This window comes from Botryllus schlosseri, chromosome 6 (assembly GCF_051294905.1).
Source record: "Botryllus schlosseri isolate E-star chromosome 6, Bs_hap1, whole genome shotgun sequence".
NCBI lineage: Eukaryota > Metazoa > Chordata > Ascidiacea > Stolidobranchia > Styelidae > Botryllus > Botryllus schlosseri.
Genome location: NC_137241.1, coordinates 23,404,966 through 23,421,658, shown reverse-complemented (window position 1 = coordinate 23,421,658; position 16,693 = coordinate 23,404,966). Strand labels below are relative to the sequence as shown.

Sequence of the window (16,693 nt, the reverse complement as noted above, 5' to 3'; positions counted from 1 at the left end):
ATCTTAACTAAATTTTCAAAAAAGAGGACAAAATCTCAAAAAAGAGGACAAAAGGGCGTCCTCCGAGGACACTTTCAAAAAAGTCAAAGAAGAGGACAAATCCTCTTAAAAGAGGACGTATGGTAACCCTACCCAGCAATACCCTACAACGCAACAGCATAAATCTAGATTCTGGAAAGACTCGATTTTACTCTTTCAGTTGAGTGGCGTAAACAACATCACGTGACCACCTGCGTCATTCAATAATTCTACGAAAAAAGCTCTCGGATCATCTGCATCGATTCGGCAAATGACGTCTGAATTATGATGGGTAATAATATACGTCGATTTGGTGAATGATGCAACACGCCTCGAGCAGGTGATGATCATAGTTTCTTTTCGGAGTAATTTCAATATCGATTTTCTGTCATTGCGACTTGAAGGGGCACTTCGCTCCAAGTATGATGTCGACTCAAATTAAAGTTGAACATGTGAATTTTTTTTAGCATCATCATCCATTTTCATCACCATCATCATCTACCGTGTTCGAACTGTAGCTAAAAGTTCCCCACCAGTGGTGCCATTGCAATCTGCCGTATCGAGGTCACGCGTCATCGCTTCTTAGCGGTTTGCGAAAATCGTGATGCCCCGCTCCCACATCTGCGGTTATAGGCCGGATTGCGACAGTCAGTCGGATTGCGACAGTCGGCACTAGGGATGGGCAAAATCGAGTACCTAAGTGATTCGATACTGAATCATGTAATATGCTTCGAGTCGAGTCGAGTAATCGAGTGTCACCAATTATGTCGTCATACCAGAATGTAAAACTGTCAAAGTTCAAATATGTACCTTTTATGCCACCACAAAGAATATAATGCCTGTTATCCATCTTATAAATGAAACTTTGGTATTTTTCGGACCATACCGATTTCATTCCACGTGGTGACGATGTTGTGGGATAATCATGACTTCGGAAATGCGTTACGTCCAGTAACCTTCGTCGCTTTGTACTATATGTTTCGTATGCTACGATACCGCCAATCAAGGTTTCAAGGCTTCAACAGTGAAAATTAGTATCGAAACTATAATTCTCGTTGATAAATCAACTCTCAGTGGCGAGAAGCGTATAATATGTCAGGACTCGAAACAATCGTCTTCCACAGTTCACTATTGGCTACTCGACTCGACTCATTAAAATTAATACTCGATTCAGATTCGAGTACTCGGATCATTATGCCAAGCCCTAGTCGGCACCCGCCGTTTCTGCGCTAGAACATCGAGATTAACGGATTCGAAGAAAATATGGGAATTTTCCGTCAAGTTTAGGGCCGGTCTTTTAGCCCGATTCCTTTTGATAGCGCAATTCGCGAATCGCAACGTCGCATTTTGGTCTCAACTTATGTTCGAGTCCGAAAGACGGCCGGCACCGAACAGTCTATCAATGTTAGGCTACTATCGAATGCAAACAGTTTCGGGTTGGTTCCTGTGTCCTGATCCGATTTTTTTTATTTCTGGAATCAGTGCGACGTACGTTAGCTATCGATCAAGACCATTTTCATGAAATTCTGCGCTCTGGACGCCAGCTATAAGATTGCCAGAAATCGTACATCCACTGCCGCGATTCGATCCGTGAATTGCCTTAAGATTAGGACGATTTTTATTTACCTAACAAAGGGAAGATTTTGACCTAGTAAATCAAAATTTTGACATTTTTTTACCTTAAAAAACTTAATTTTAACCAAATTTTGAACTCATGTATGTATATTAGGTGTTTTCCCACATAATGTTAAAATTGCACTACTTATCTTCATTTCTGGTTCGAACTGTTTGTCCTTACGAAGTAGTTTGGCCTTAAAAAACTGTTTTGACTTAAAAACTGACAAATTTTTACATGAAAAAAACTTAATTTTAACGAAGTCTAGACTCATGAAGAATTTCAGTAGTTACATCGTCACGCATTATGGTAGAAATATTTAAAATTTGTCGTAGTACAACGAAATATATTTTCCTACATTCTCGGTTAGAAAGTGTCTGTCCTTACTAAGAAGCTTGCAAAGAATGGACAGAGAATGTTCAACAGAAGGAGTTGGCTGGCAACACTGAAGCTGTGCGTAGGGCTGGGCAAAATCGAGTACCTGAGTGATTCGATTCTGAATCACGTAATATGCTTCTACGGCCATAGAAGGAAATTTGTGCGCCCGTGGACACGTAATTCAATTAGTAGGTCTATGAGTGTTGGCGGCCGTCGACATGAAAATTGAATTCACGAATTGACTCCCGAATTTTTGGGAGATTATTTAATCTTTGAAAGATTTAATTGATTTTGAAATTTTCGTCGCACTGTGCGCGATTCAATGTGACTTCATTTTTCGATTTTAATTTAGTAGCGCTATTTGCAATCTGAGCCCCAGAGCACATAGATGCGAACAGCGGAGGAAAATAGAAATACCTATTTGGAATCGTGTGCTCTTCACAAAAGACATTTGCTTTTGGTATGTTTGTGAGATTCCAATATCTTACCACTATACCGCCAATTCTGATGGGAGGTCAAGAAATAACAGCATGCAACAAAGTGACAATAACAATTGGCCCACCCATCATCATTTATGGCTTGCCTTAAATTTTCGAATACACTCCCTCCATTAACTTTACAGGCGAATCTGATCCCATGGGCTGAGAAAAGATAAATATTTGATAGTAATATGTGAAACTAATAATATTAATGACGAAATTCATTCGTGAATCTGAAAAAGTTTTCCCAGTAACTATCATAACATAACCAGAAACCACTAGCGATTTCGGTGCGTATAGTCAGCCGATATGAAATAGTAGTTAACTTCGGAGTCCACCGGAAATGGACATGGACAGTTTAACATGGCTATTTGGCGTCCAGATAGTTCATTACGACTGTGCGCTGGAATGAGGCCGTGAATAGCAAAACGGTTGGCCACTCCTTAACTAGCCTAATACATAGGCTACCAATACCATTCCCAGAAATAATGGAGACCAACCGGACATGCCCCTGACGATTCCGTCTGTAAAAACAGATAATTTTACCTATACCTTATATACTGGACTATCACTATAGGATCCATGTGGATATCTATAGCTGTATCCGATGGGTTGAGCATGATGGACGACGTTCCAACAGTCGTGATTGAAGCATGGTGAACCAACCATCAAATCTCAAGGTCAAACTAGTGATTGAAATTCTCCAATATATTTGGAAGTGAGGTGCGCGTGCAATAAAATGTTCGATTGCAGATTTCAACATCGAAATAAATAGCTCTAGTTGATTATCGTGAATGTCATAGCTGTCAGTTCACTTTACCCGCATCGAGACTATTCCGCGATAGCGCAACGGAAAAATTCCTAGACCACCAGTCCGCCGTCGCGATGAATTCTAGAATATCCTATACAACAGGGGCATTTTACTCATCGTCGTCATCGTCATCCACAATCTCGCTGGAAATAGGATGAGTCATTCCCTGTTGCAACAAAGACGGCGTCAGTGTTGCAATGACTTCCGGTTTTCGTTCCCGCTCCTTACTAAAACCGACGTCATATCCTCCTGATGATTGACCTTCTTTATTGTCTTGGGGAGAGTTATTGTTATTGTTATTGAGAGTGATTTCGTGAATAACTGAAACATCTCCAATCGGTGGTCCAAACCGATTGCTGTTGTTATCGTTTAGAGTGGTCGTATTGGCTTCTTCTCTTTCGGGCGTTTGCGATGTCGAGTCGCCAGATGTTGCGAATCCGCTGCCGTCAATGAATCGGGAGTTGAAATCGGATTCATCGGGATCAGAAGCAATGTCCCTGCTTCTTTCGGTTGAAACGTCGGTGGAAACTGCATTTTTTGCGATCTGTTGTGATTCCGTAATCGACCGCGTAGTCGAAGACGGGCGAGGATACACCGGCTCGTTTTGTAGCACGAAGTCGTGACGAGAGGCCTGAAGACGCGAAATGTATTTTTGTGTGATGAAAGAGTTAGTAAATATCAGCGAACCTGTCTCTCCTTGTTGCTTAAAAGGATCCACTTTGTATCACGTTTACTATCTTTGCTGGCGGTGATGACATATTTTCCAGGAAGCAGCATTCGCCAATACTCACCGTTTTCGTCTGAACACGGAAAAGCAATCTCATATATGTTAGAATTGAAAGCAAGTTTCGTTGACCCACTCACTAGTCGTTAGATCGTGTTGTATCCCGTGTACACGTATAATAGCATTTTTTACTGGTTCGCCATTAGAATACCTAACAAATCCTTTTATTCCGATATGTGCCTGAAAACATCAACAGTTAAAAATGCTGTTTTGCTCCTAACCATTACGTGGCCGATTCGAAACGAGTAGTGCATTCATGTAGTGTAGGCTATTACATTGCAGTGACGTGCGGTCAGAGGACGGAAGTGAGGCTGTGCCTCACCTGTCGTCAGGGCGCGTAAAAGAGCATTGTGAAAACCTTCAATGATTATTGTTGATATTTTCTGACGATGTTTATGAATACCTAAATTTGAATATGTTTTCACCCAATATCACCAATTTCCAAATTTATTGTTCAAAAATACAGCGCGAAAGGAGAGGCGAGGCCCCGACGAGTCGTGCCTCACCTATGGGAAAATGCAATTCATCATAAACAGCTCTGAATTTATCATAACTGGCATCAATCAAATGCCATTGTTGCACTGCACGAATATTACCAATGTCAGAGCACCAGAACCCCTCGAATTTGCCAAGGAATGTAAAATTCTATATTATTACATACAATGACAGCGCAGAGAAACAATAGCCAGGTGACGCACATACGAATCTGCCTCACTCACTATTCGCCAACAATTGGATAATCGCAGCACAGTGATGCGTGCTATAGATTTTGGAAACTGACAGTGTTGTATGAATTCTCGAGTTGCCACGGCCAATTCGTAATGCGGAGCAAAAACGTTCCCTTACTGATTTAGCAGTAATGTATTTTTCATCCATACCTAGCTTAAATTGTGGTAAGTAACAGCTACTTACATAGTCTGCGAAATTGTTGCTGTTGTTGTTTGTGGAATTAATAATGTATTTCGACTAAAATAGTCATTTAAACCAGGCCGATATTCTATGTTATGATTTCATATCTGCCGACTTGTAGTACGGCCCACTTCTAGGCTTTTGTCAGACACAGACACCGCTCACGCGGATCAGATGGCGAGGGGCAGCCTAGATAGCCTGCGTGTGAGCTGTGAAGATGGCTAATGTGACAAGAAACAACTCAATCAAATAACCTTTCAGGTTATTAACTCAACTCGTTCATCTGCTTTCTGTTACTGCTGTTGTTATTCACATATTTGCGTATCTTTAACAGGTATTTTACGTATTTGGGTATGTGTGTGTGCGAGGGGGGGGTCTGTGTCTCATCAGCCATGAACCTCACCGCACGTCACTGATATATTGCATACGACTATAAACGAACTATGCTGCCCTGAATTTCAAATTGAGCTCAACTACGGTGCGACACATATAAACCTATCGAATACGCTAAACACCGTTACTATATCCCTGCTGTGTGTCGAGACCTATGCACGAGGACAAAGAGACTGCAACACATACACTTTTACTATTGCCGCATATGGTGCAATTTGGTGCATACAGCATAGCTAAGGGATAAAAGGTGTACTTGCGGTCTTGCCGCGTCATTTTTATTGGTGACGTCACAATATAACAGTTTGAAAAACAGATGGTCCCTTGTGGTCGAATCGGTTGCCAGTAAACTCGGCCCGCGGTAAATTCGGCCAAGTAAATTCGGCCCATACCATCAGTAAATTCGGGCCATACCATCAGTAAATTCGGCTCTCCGAGAATATTGTATTAAAATGTATTACCAACCGTTAACATGAATTAATTACATAATTATACTATTATTAAGTGATTTGGATGTCAGGGCATGCGTAGATCGCGTAATCGCGGGAGATAGCGCGGATATTCACGGGGACCGAATTTACGGAGGGCCGAATTTACTCGGAGAATTTACTTGGAGAATTTTGTGTCAAATTGTATTACCAACTAATAATGTGAATTATATTATTATCGAGTGATTTGGAGGTCAGGGTATGCGTATATCACACAGGCACGGGAGATAACGGGGATATTTAGGGGGCCGAATTCAATCGGTAAGTTCGGCCCTCGGAGAATTTTGTGTAAAATTGTATTACCAACTAATAATGTGAATTATATTACATAATTATATTATTATCGAGTGATTTGGAGGTTAGGGGTAGGGTTAGGATTAGGATTAGGATTAGGGTTAAGGTTAGGTAATGTTATTGTAACTGTTATTGTTACCCTGGCCCTGACCGAATTAACCGAGGGACGAATTTACCGACGGCCGAATTGACCGCGGGCCGAATTTACCGACGGCCGAATTGACCGCGGGCCAAGTTTACTGGAAATCGGTTGAATCGATACATACTAAGCATGCCTTGATTTTGAGTACGTGGCAACGTATATTTTACTTTCTTTATCTGCAATGTTTTGTTTACCTGTTCAATATACTTTAGCAATGCCTCTTTGTTGTTGTTCCATTCATCGGGCAATTGCGATGCGGAAAGAAACTTTTGGCAGCTCAGTTCAACCAGAATCTCGAAGCAATTGCTATGAAGGTAGTTGAAATCTTGCATTCCTAATAATGAAGTCAATTGTCGGTATATTCACGAACATATACTTCAAATTACAATACCTCCGCTCACGCTATACCAAGCAGCACCGTTAGTAATTCCACCCTTTCTTCCGAATTCATCGTCGCAATTATTGAGTTCGGAACTAGCCATCGTGCGGTGGTTCTACGAAAAAGTTCAATGGTCGACGTCACAAATACGATATTTATTGAAGGCCCCATGATGTTTGCTGTCGACATATATCAGATGACAGTCCCCACCTTGGCATATGTGGATGCAAGGTGAATAAACAGGTCGTCATCAGGCGATTTGGAATACTGCTCCGGAGAGAGGTAATACCGTTCGTTCCTCCGTCGCAAATCATACGGATAATTAGCTACGAGCTCGCCGCCGTGGAGTTGTGCTGAGAGAACGAAATCGTAATTTCTCACCCACCGAATGACACTGTGTATTTCAGGAAAGACGACCTGTTGATACGAAACAGATATCCATGCGTAAAACAACTTGTCGCAATGGAGACTGGTGCGCCATTTGGGTTCGTCATATTATTCGTCCAGTTGCCCGAACTCCCACAGGTATTGCGTATACGCGTTCCCGTGTTGATGACAGCAAAATACATCGGTAGGTGTCGGTTTATCATGGATCAACTGAGAACCACTTGTTTCAAGTTGAATATGTGCATGTGTAATATCGTAATACACAAAATTCTTGATCCGTTGCAAGGGATAGGACTTATGTGACGTTTAAAATCATAGCATACCATCTTATGCTCTCTCCAATACCTTGGCGGTATTTTCAGGTGATGGTTTGGCCCGAATGTGGCCTCATTATGATACATTATCCTCGTTAAATCTGGAAACTGTCTGTTCAGGTCATAACCCCATATATTGTTTCTTCCCACGAGCCAGCCATTTCTCTCCGGGCCCTTCAACGTAAAAATGAGACTTAATATCGATAGTAAAGATTGCCTGTATATTAGTCATCAACCTGTTTAGCAGCAATATTATAGCCATCGGGGTTCATTGTAGGCATTAAATGAATACGAGTGTTTTTGATCATCCACCTTATCCTCTCGTTACCAAGCAGCCATTCTCTACACATGTACTGCATCAACTGCATCAGTAGCTCTCGCCCTAAAACCTGAAATATTGATAAGAGGTCAGATTACGGTATCCCCCGCACACATCAATACCATATCTATACCAGAGGTCTCAAACTCAAACTAGGTGACTGGCCAATTTTAGAGCTCAGATAACGACGCGGACCTAGACCAGTGTTGTCCGAACTCCCGAATTATCAAAAGAACCTATACTTGGTCAAGAAAAATGAGTATGCCCCTATATAGACATTCGACATTCCGCATATGTAAAAATTAAAATGCGTGGATAAAACATTGCGCAAAGCGGGTAACAAAATAAATTCAAATTTCATAACTTTGGTCGAAAATATCGTGCGACAGATTCAAAATACTTTTGAATATTGAGGGGAATAGGTAAGTCCATGTTTGGCACCGTTTGTGCGGCCCGCACGAAAGCCTCAAAAAATATTGATAAAATGCGTACTAGAAATCAAATTACAGTGGTACTTAGTAAACTTTTCCTAATATATTTCAACATGATAATGATAAGTTTCATTCTTATACCATCGTATTTTCTTTATTTCATTGATGGCGCGATAGCCCGCGACCTCGAGGCACATGCATTTTAAAAAGTTTAAATTGCTTAACATCACAGAAAGTGAAACGTAAATGACTGTGCTGTATAGATTCGCGAGTATGCTCGATAACGATATATCCGTTCTTTGTGTGTGCAGAAGTATTTCATATTTATATATGGTATAGGGCTAGAAGCGTATTAAATGTAACATGGCTATGATGCTGTCCGCATTGTGTGTCCTGGTGTTAAACCGAAAGTACAGTCGGCAAATTTATCAACAGATCGACGCTCACAGACTCAAATTTACATCCAGTTCTAAGAATCGTGACAGCCTACTTTCATCCACGTGTACGTTGTCATCAAATCAATGTTTGGTTTGTTTTAAATATACAAATACATATAAATTATTTCGATGGCGTCGGTCAAAAATATAATCAAATAACGATGTTGAATTTTGGCTTAGTATCCTCATTTTATGTAGTGCGGTCCCCGAATGGATTCAAATGTTGAATGCGGCCCGAGAGCTAAAACGTTTGCCCACCCCTGACGTAAGACAGTTTGGCAGAACCTTATCGTGAGTCGTGGCGGATCGAGTGCTAGAAACCCCTGTTCTATACGAATATACGCGTGCTGGATCCTTGTAATATTGTTCTGATATCCTGTTGGCGCTACCGGCTAACAAGTCAAAGGTCAGCCATAATCCCAAACATGGTTAATATTACATCCACACGATGACCAGCGGCTCAGTATCGTTTCTCCATTGGGACCATTGGGTGTCAGTGTGAACTGACGTGCTTATACCAATCCAGTGGTGAAAATGGGCAGTCCAGCGCACAAGTTACTGCTTTCTTTTACCTCATTACCATGTATTGCGCCAATGTATTTCACTTCGGGCTCCAGAGGTTCGTGTAGGCCAGGATTGTCCGAAATCTCCAAAACGTACAAAGGCCTTTTCTTTGCAGATCGACCGACAGTGTATAGTCTCGTTATCTCTGGACAATGCCTCGTGATTCTTATCATTGCCTGGTAACCGAATGCATAATATTCAGACCCATATCCTGTTTGAAATATATTCATGGCTTACTTTCCTCGCTTCACGTTCGGTATGGTGCTTGAACTCGACCCGCGGAATTTGACGCTTTCGTGGTACTTTCGGAGGAAGGTTTGCACTGCCGGATCTCGAATGAGAGCCTATTACAGTAGAATGGGAGCCTATGATAGTAGGCTAGATGGCTATCACGTGAAGTTCGCATTCTATTAGAAATACAATGGTCAATATACTTGACTTACCCAAAATCACGTCACTGTGTCTGCATACCGATGGCAGGTGACATTGTACCCATGACTCACAATCCAGAAATTCTGGCCATTCAAGTCCGCGACTAACGAGCACACCCGCACACCTGATACAGACAAAATATAGTCCAGTTTCGCATGGCTTGAAAACGTACACATTGTTGGGCACAGAGCACACTGCACGGTCTTATGTAACACGGGTCGGTTGATAAACAATGACGCTACGTCATGGATTCATTGTGACGCAGTGTACATCATAAGACTCCAAAATGCCCACGGAACGGGCAAAGGCCATACTGTGTCAAATAATTACATCAACATGTTCTAAATTGTATTTGAGCACTATAATCGGAGGCGGTCAGTAAGGAAGTACTTCTACTTTTTTGGATTACTCAAGTACTCAAGAACTAAAGTACTCGAGACTGTGTAGAGACAAGTGTACCTGTTTGGCGCGGGTGTGATCAGACTAGTTGGCCTCCAAGGTCGTATCGATCACTCCTATATGATAACGAATGCTATACAGTGTACATGCGAATTTTCTGTACCACCATTATTGCTGTCTGTTTATTACGTATTTCGGTTGGATGAAAATGGAGACTATCTCTCTCTACGTTTTATCAACTTCCTACAGGTAGGTTAAGTTCTTGCGCTATACATCTCAATTCCTTCTGTTTTTAAACGGCTTCTACGTCTACTAGATTGTTTTTAGGAAAAACTACTCACAAATTTGCAAAGTACAAAGTGGTTTTGGTACATGCATGCATTTCTTTAGTAGTGAAAGTTGCCATTGCAACTGCGGGTGAAATAGCCTCTGTATCAGGGTAAACGTGAAAATACGCCTGTAATTCCTAAAGTATAGTATCTCTCATTTATGGCTAAAAGTATGCGAGCCCCTCGACCAAATTTAGTTGGTACTTGCTTTACTATTTCACAAGCCGTCACTTCCACATGAAGTATTGAAATATCTTGAATATATCTACTTCTATACTTGTAATTGATCAGAAATTCACATCTACTTGAGTACCCACGCTGACTTCTTTGACCACCAATAATTATAATACGCAGGCGATGTAGGTATACCATGCGCGGCGCTAGAATTTTGAGGGATACAATTTCAATTAGGAATATAGATATTTCTCATGACTTCCTTTCATCATAGCTCCTGTTTCGTCATTCATATCCCTCCAAGTCTCAACTTACCTATTCCGTACTTCCGTGCACACCGATTGGCATGTTGGAAGGGATGTTACGTGAATTTTGTCAAGGTAGACACATTTCGGAAACATGTGAGAGCAAGCAACTTGATGTATCTGGAAAAAATGTAATTTTGGTCAACGTGAAGACGATTAGTTTTTGAGATTTTCAGATCAGAGTAGGCCAATAACATTATGTACTAGACTTTTTAAGATGAATCGCACCTGTATAGTTGGCTGTAATCACTTCGTGCTGGCGAATAGAATAGCACATAAAGTAACTTTTCCGCTACTGACCTGTAGTTCACATCGTTGAATTAGTTCAGCTTGGCGGTGTATGGTTGCATTCATTGTATCCCCGCCCTGAAATCGCGATGATATCTCTTTCAAGTATCTGCATTGAAGTGAAATCGATTATATTGTGTTATATCACTTGCTTAAAATTTCCAGATTTCGTACACATGAACCCTAATACCTCTTATACTCAATGCTCATGATAAGTAATGTATGTGGATACAATTTAATTAGTTCAATTTAATCTTCCGACCGATATATCTTTATTTTTAGCTAAAATTTGTTTAATTTCTTTTTTTCTCATAATTAGCCTACTTAGTAGGTCTGCGGCTGTTCATCTGCATCTGCATCTGTCTCGCTTGTAAATCATTTTCTTGAAAACTCTCGTTTCCTTGAATGATTGGGTGAATGAATGAATTGATCGGCAGGAATCTACTTTGCTACATGTTGTCAATTTTGTTTCAGAGACGATAATCAAGATTCCGTTATTCATAAACCCCTTCCTTTGCAGTGTTATATATCTTCCGTTTGACCAGACCAGGACCACTCTACTATATAGTCTCGGTCGTCTATCCACTGTGCACTGCACCCTATCCATGCCTATATATGGCGAGAAGCAATTAATGTAATCGAACATCGCTATTTATGGTACAAACACACAGACAATTATTTATCGGATAAACGACCAACAATTCGAAAGTCAGTAGGGGTTGTCCTCGCGAGTATTATCCTGCTCCGGCATACAAAGTACAATCGTATAATGTACCATGTACATTGCCGAGAAATTATAGTTGCTCGTTATCGCTGTTTTGAACTTAGTACGAAGTGACCTACTTATTCCGTGTTACATCATTTGGGCAAATAGCCCTACACGAAATGATGTCCTCGAGCACAATTTTCGATCGACCCGTGAGGTCAGCGGATATTGGATATCGAGCGTGTATTATTTCTTCATTACCTATACGCAGAGCTATTCGCGATCTGTTTCTGATTTCTATGCCCGAGAGTGTTCGGGAAATTCGTCCAAGACCTAGTAACTGCCCGGCATAGAGGTAGAGTCACCTTTTCACATTCACCTGAAATAGAAAAAAGTATCGCCCTATGTACATTACACGCGCGCACAGTAAAACTCTAATATCACTCAATAACTCGATATATAATGTTTCATTTCAAACTTGTTGATACGTAAATTCCAAAAACTCGATAAAAGTGACGTTACTATTGCGCATTTGCACAATTAAACATACATTGAAATAACGCAAATTGAAATCATATCAGGCCTGTTTGTCCAACAATTCTCTCACCAAGGCCCGATTCCGTGCATCAAACACGCATCACATTTTATCTGTAAGCAACTCACCAGAATTCGGCGCGATGGGCTCTGACCTCGTATATCTGTGATCCCCATCGCCTCGACACACGTCTAACAGATAGATCAGAACACAAATACGAATCCAGCAGCCCATACCCTGCAGTTTTATTGCGAACTTGTAAATAGTTTCACTTCTCTGATGATGAATGATCCTATCAAGTTAGTAAATAGATAAGCTATGGAACGTGCTATCAATTTGTGTGACCGCTAGAGCGGCAGCTTTCATGGATTTCGTAACGAGTTTATATTAGCGGAATATCGTTTTATCGTGGTCACGACGAATGTAATTGTAGGTCAATTAGCAACTCTCGATTTGTAAGTATATTAAATTAATATTGCTGTCAGTTCCGTACCGTATATTTCTTCGTTATAATCTACCGCTATATTGACATGCATGGTATATGGCCATGTTAGCCACGGACGACGCGAGAAGGAATAGGAAAGAATAGAGCGAAACGAGATCTATACATTTTAAAACTAGGGCTCGGCACAATGATTCGAGTTGGTCGACTCGAATCCGAATCGAGCATAAATTGTAATGATTCGAGTCAAATAGTAGCATTAGACATTAGTAACATTAGATATTTTCTAGTACCGAACTTCTTCGCCCTTCGCACTATATGAGTTACTTGATCAACGACAACTATAGTTGCGATGCTTTCTTCTCAACGTGATAGCCTCGAAACCGTCGTCAAAACATGTTGCACAAGCCTCGGGGAGTAGTGATGATCCACACTCACCACGCGACGCGCCACCACACGACGTGCGATCAAATGGTCATTGGTCATGGTCAATAAACACAAAATTTAGTTTGATGAAGTGTGAATGGCATAACTTTCTGGGTGACCGCAAAAGGCACATAGTAGAACAGTGATTCCCAACCTTTTTCGACTTCTCGCCCCCTTATCAAGCTCGACCTAAATTTTCGCCCCCCCCCCACAAATTTTAGAATCCAAAAAAGAGGAAATATAAATAGGAAATTTATCCTACTAACTCTGATCGCTGGTGCATTGACTAAAACCAAGGGTCATTTTTCCGGATATGTGCGCGAAAAACCGGTTTCCGCGTCTATTACTCTCCGTTGTGTCGAGCCTTTTTTCTCGTCATATGCATAATAAGCCGTCTTCACGTGCATATTTTGGCCGTGTTAATTAAATATATCTCGCTGGACATTCTAACATTTTCGCCTCCTAGCCGCCCCTAGTTTCTCAAAATCGGCCACTGCGGGGCGATATCCACTGTAACCACTGCATTATAACTCATTACTTTTATGGATTATGGCGTCATACATAGTAAGTGATGCAGAATCGACTCCAAGCTTAATCCTAGACTTGAAATCGAATCAATCGTGCACTCGATTTTTGCCTCGCCCTGGTCACAATAATCAGGCGACTAAATTGATTAGCGTAGTTGATATGTCTGCAGGAATTTCAACCCACATCGTCCGATCCAGATATTCTATAACCCTGAACTATGCGCCATCTGTCATATACACCGTCTGACTGTCTTGTGTATAATACGTCGTATTGCCAATACAACCAAACGCCTGCTAGGGGCTGTCAAAGGGGTTATTAGCCCCGATCAAACAGACAATCCTAATTATTGTAGGGCCATAAATGTCAGGACTATCGACAGTGAACTACATTTATTCATTTTGAGTATTATCATACCGATGTTCTATTACATTCCTGACTACGCGACTGTATGGATATTACAAAAGTTACGAAGCTGTCATAACCACTATTTCGTACTTTTTCTGTAACCGAACTTATAGACATTATTTTCGCTGTTGGTCTATAACTGCACCGCACGGATTACCAATAAAACCCGATCGTCTACGCTTCTATTTCTGACTCACTTTGATTGCGGATTACTAAAAGGGAGAACTGGGAAGTTTGCTTCAATGACATGTTTATCTTGGTGGTACTCATTTACCTCCAATACTCTGTAATGATAGTAGCCTACTGACTCAGTCCGATAACTACATCCAAAGTCGGCCGAAGCAATCAGCGTAGACAAAACCTTGATAAACCTGAGCCGAACCTCCGTAATACTGTTGACAGTCGCAGTAATATCCGTGACAGTTGTAAGAACGTTTCAAGATTTGACTATCCATACTTATTTAATAGTCAAAGTCTTGAATATCATTGGCCATCACTTATATCTGCAGACATCTTGCTTACAATGTTCACCACGCAAATATATGTGAATATGGTCCCAAGAGAATTATTCTGTACAAAATCAACTGCATGAGGCGGTCAGTCTTCGTTACACACTGTCTACAAGGGATCATGAAGCGTAATCTAATAAACACCGTGCGATATGTTCATAATTTAGAAGACAGTATTGGAAACAGGGATGATGATGAGCATTGGACGATCTTGAATATGATTCGGACTGGATTTTGCGCAATTTTGTGACAATCATGTCATCCGATTTTGTTTCGGATATTTTTGAATAGTTCTGATCAGACGTGACTTTTCATTTCAAGACAAATGAGAATATCGTCAGTCCGACAATCAAACTATAGATAACTAAGGTAAACCGGTTTACCTTAGTTATCTATGATCAAACACGGGCACGGACAGTGAACACCTCAAGCAAGCTCAAGCAAATGTAGGCTAAATCAGCTCAGCTCAGAAAAAGCTATTATACTAGGATTTTTCAGCTTCTGGGCGAGATTTTTCGGATTCGCATGGATTTTTGGATGAGATTCGTCGGATTCGGACGGATTGGTCCTCAGAGACCAAAGCTGGCGGATTCGGATGCTCATACATCAATATCCGTTCATCACTGATTGGAAAACAGGACAAGTCAATTACCTCTATAATAGGGTTAGGCCTACCATACGTCCTCTTTCAAGAGGATTTGTCCTCTTTTTTAGCTTTTTTGAAAGTGCCCTCGGAGGATGCTTAAATGTCGTCTTTTTGATATAGTTTGTCTTCTTTTTTGAACATTTTGGTTAAATGCGCCCGTAAATTGGACTGAGATATGAGAAATCAGCGCTCAAGTAACGGCCCGGCGGTCATTTCGGGACTTGAGCCAGAAAAATGACCTCTGTTTTAGTCAACCCACCACAAACTCGGGAAGAATTTACCATTTTTCAGGATTTCTCTCCCGTATTGGAAGTTTTGAAATTTTGAAAAAGTGTCCTCGTTTCAGATTCCCAAAATATTGCAGCCCTAATCTATAAAGTATACCTGATTTAATTTGCCGCTTGATTCTCTCTTATTTTAGCTCCTCGTGGACTGTAGATAGCTAGAGACTGAGCCCCGCGGACGGTGGAGAGTGCTGGAATCGTGCTACTACATTTTGGGTCACCACGGAGCCAAAGCGATCTGATAATATCGATGTAATATTTGTTGAATTTATCGCAAAAAACTTTATTCTCGCCTCGCGCGATTTCCTTAGGTCAGTATTTAGATATCCAACTTTCAATATTGATATGACTGGTCGTCAAATTGGTCTGCAGTCGGCACCAAATAGTCTCGTTCTTGCAATCTGAGTAGACAGTATAGTACAAATACGACGTGCACGGGAAAAAGTTGCCCCAATTTGTATCGTGACTTTTTTTTTTCGTCTCAGTCACTCGCGATGCAGAAATGTTAAATTGAAACAAAAAAAATAGTACATAAGTTGGAATAGCGTATCATAAGGTCGCGATCTACAATGTGCCTACTCTCCTTCATAGTGTCGGAGAATATTTTCCGAGCCAACAGGCAAATGCAATAAAACAAACATGTGAGTCTGCACCCTTTTGACAAGCCTCCGATACCTTAGTCTACTGTCATACTCCTAAAACGATTTCTGCCGGCGAGCCATCTTCACTCGCGGAAAATACGCTCTATTTTGAATGAGAGTTCTGCATGGCTCGCAAACCTAGCCCTATAAGCACTAGAATTTCTTGTTCAAAATCCAACGCTTATTTGCGAGTTATTGTCACTATCCTGTATGGAATCGGTGTCCTGTGCTCACACTATATTTTTTTATTTCTTACCAAATTAATTTAACTTGGAAAATCAGCGCTGCTCACATGTTATACCAGGAAAAACGTACCGAGACTCCAGTAAGGGTCACTATATTTCTTGACTTCTTGACGATTATTGATTAGTGATTACAATACTGGTAAACTCAATTATGCGTATCGTTGAAAATCTTTTTGTTAGGGAGGGGGTAACTATAATAATCGTCAGTTTACATTTATATCTGAACAAGACTCAACACAATTTACAATGCGATAAGACAC

General features: G+C 40.9%; 3 protein-coding genes across 3 annotated transcripts in view; 1 reads left to right on the top strand and 2 right to left on the bottom strand.

Annotated features, from left to right (window-relative positions):
* Window positions 1–16,693, top strand: part of LOC145440404 (rab proteins geranylgeranyltransferase component A 1-like) — a 266,120-nt gene that overhangs the window by 83,543 nt on the left and 165,884 nt on the right. The window lies entirely within an intron of this gene.
* Window positions 1–16,693, bottom strand: part of LOC145440427 (dickkopf-related protein 3-like) — an 83,826-nt gene that overhangs the window by 66,466 nt on the left and 667 nt on the right. The gene's annotated exons all lie outside the window — the stretch shown is intronic.
* LOC145440400 (carboxypeptidase N catalytic chain-like) lies at window positions 3,181–13,353 on the bottom strand. The gene is made up of 15 exons (XM_080318004.1): window positions 12,436–13,353; window positions 12,034–12,151; window positions 11,079–11,175; window positions 10,789–10,898; window positions 9,583–9,695; window positions 9,377–9,483; window positions 9,148–9,315; window positions 7,625–7,777; window positions 7,398–7,562; window positions 6,898–7,104; window positions 6,700–6,802; window positions 6,503–6,642; window positions 4,166–4,265; window positions 3,989–4,101; window positions 3,181–3,932 (listed from the first exon to the last, which is right to left on the bottom strand). The coding sequence occupies exons 1-15, from the start codon at window positions 12,539–12,541 to the stop codon at window positions 3,411–3,413; spliced, it is 2,322 nt and encodes a 773-aa protein (XP_080174130.1). The 5' UTR covers window positions 12,542–13,353; the 3' UTR covers window positions 3,181–3,410.

Excerpts from the sequence above, each read along its gene's own strand:
- LOC145440400 (XM_080318004.1), bottom strand. The coding sequence starts at position 12,541 with ATGGGCTGCTGGATTCGTATTTGTGTTCTGATCTATCTGTTAGACGTG. Across the intron at positions 10,899-11,078 it reads TTCAACGATGTGAACTACAG|ATACATCAAGTTGCTTGCTC; the intron begins GTCAGTAGCGGA and ends CATTTTTTCCAG. Across the intron at positions 9,696-10,788 it reads TGCACGGAAGTACGGAATAG|GTGTGCGGGTGTGCTCGTTA; the intron begins GTAAGTTGAGAC and ends TGTCTGTATCAG.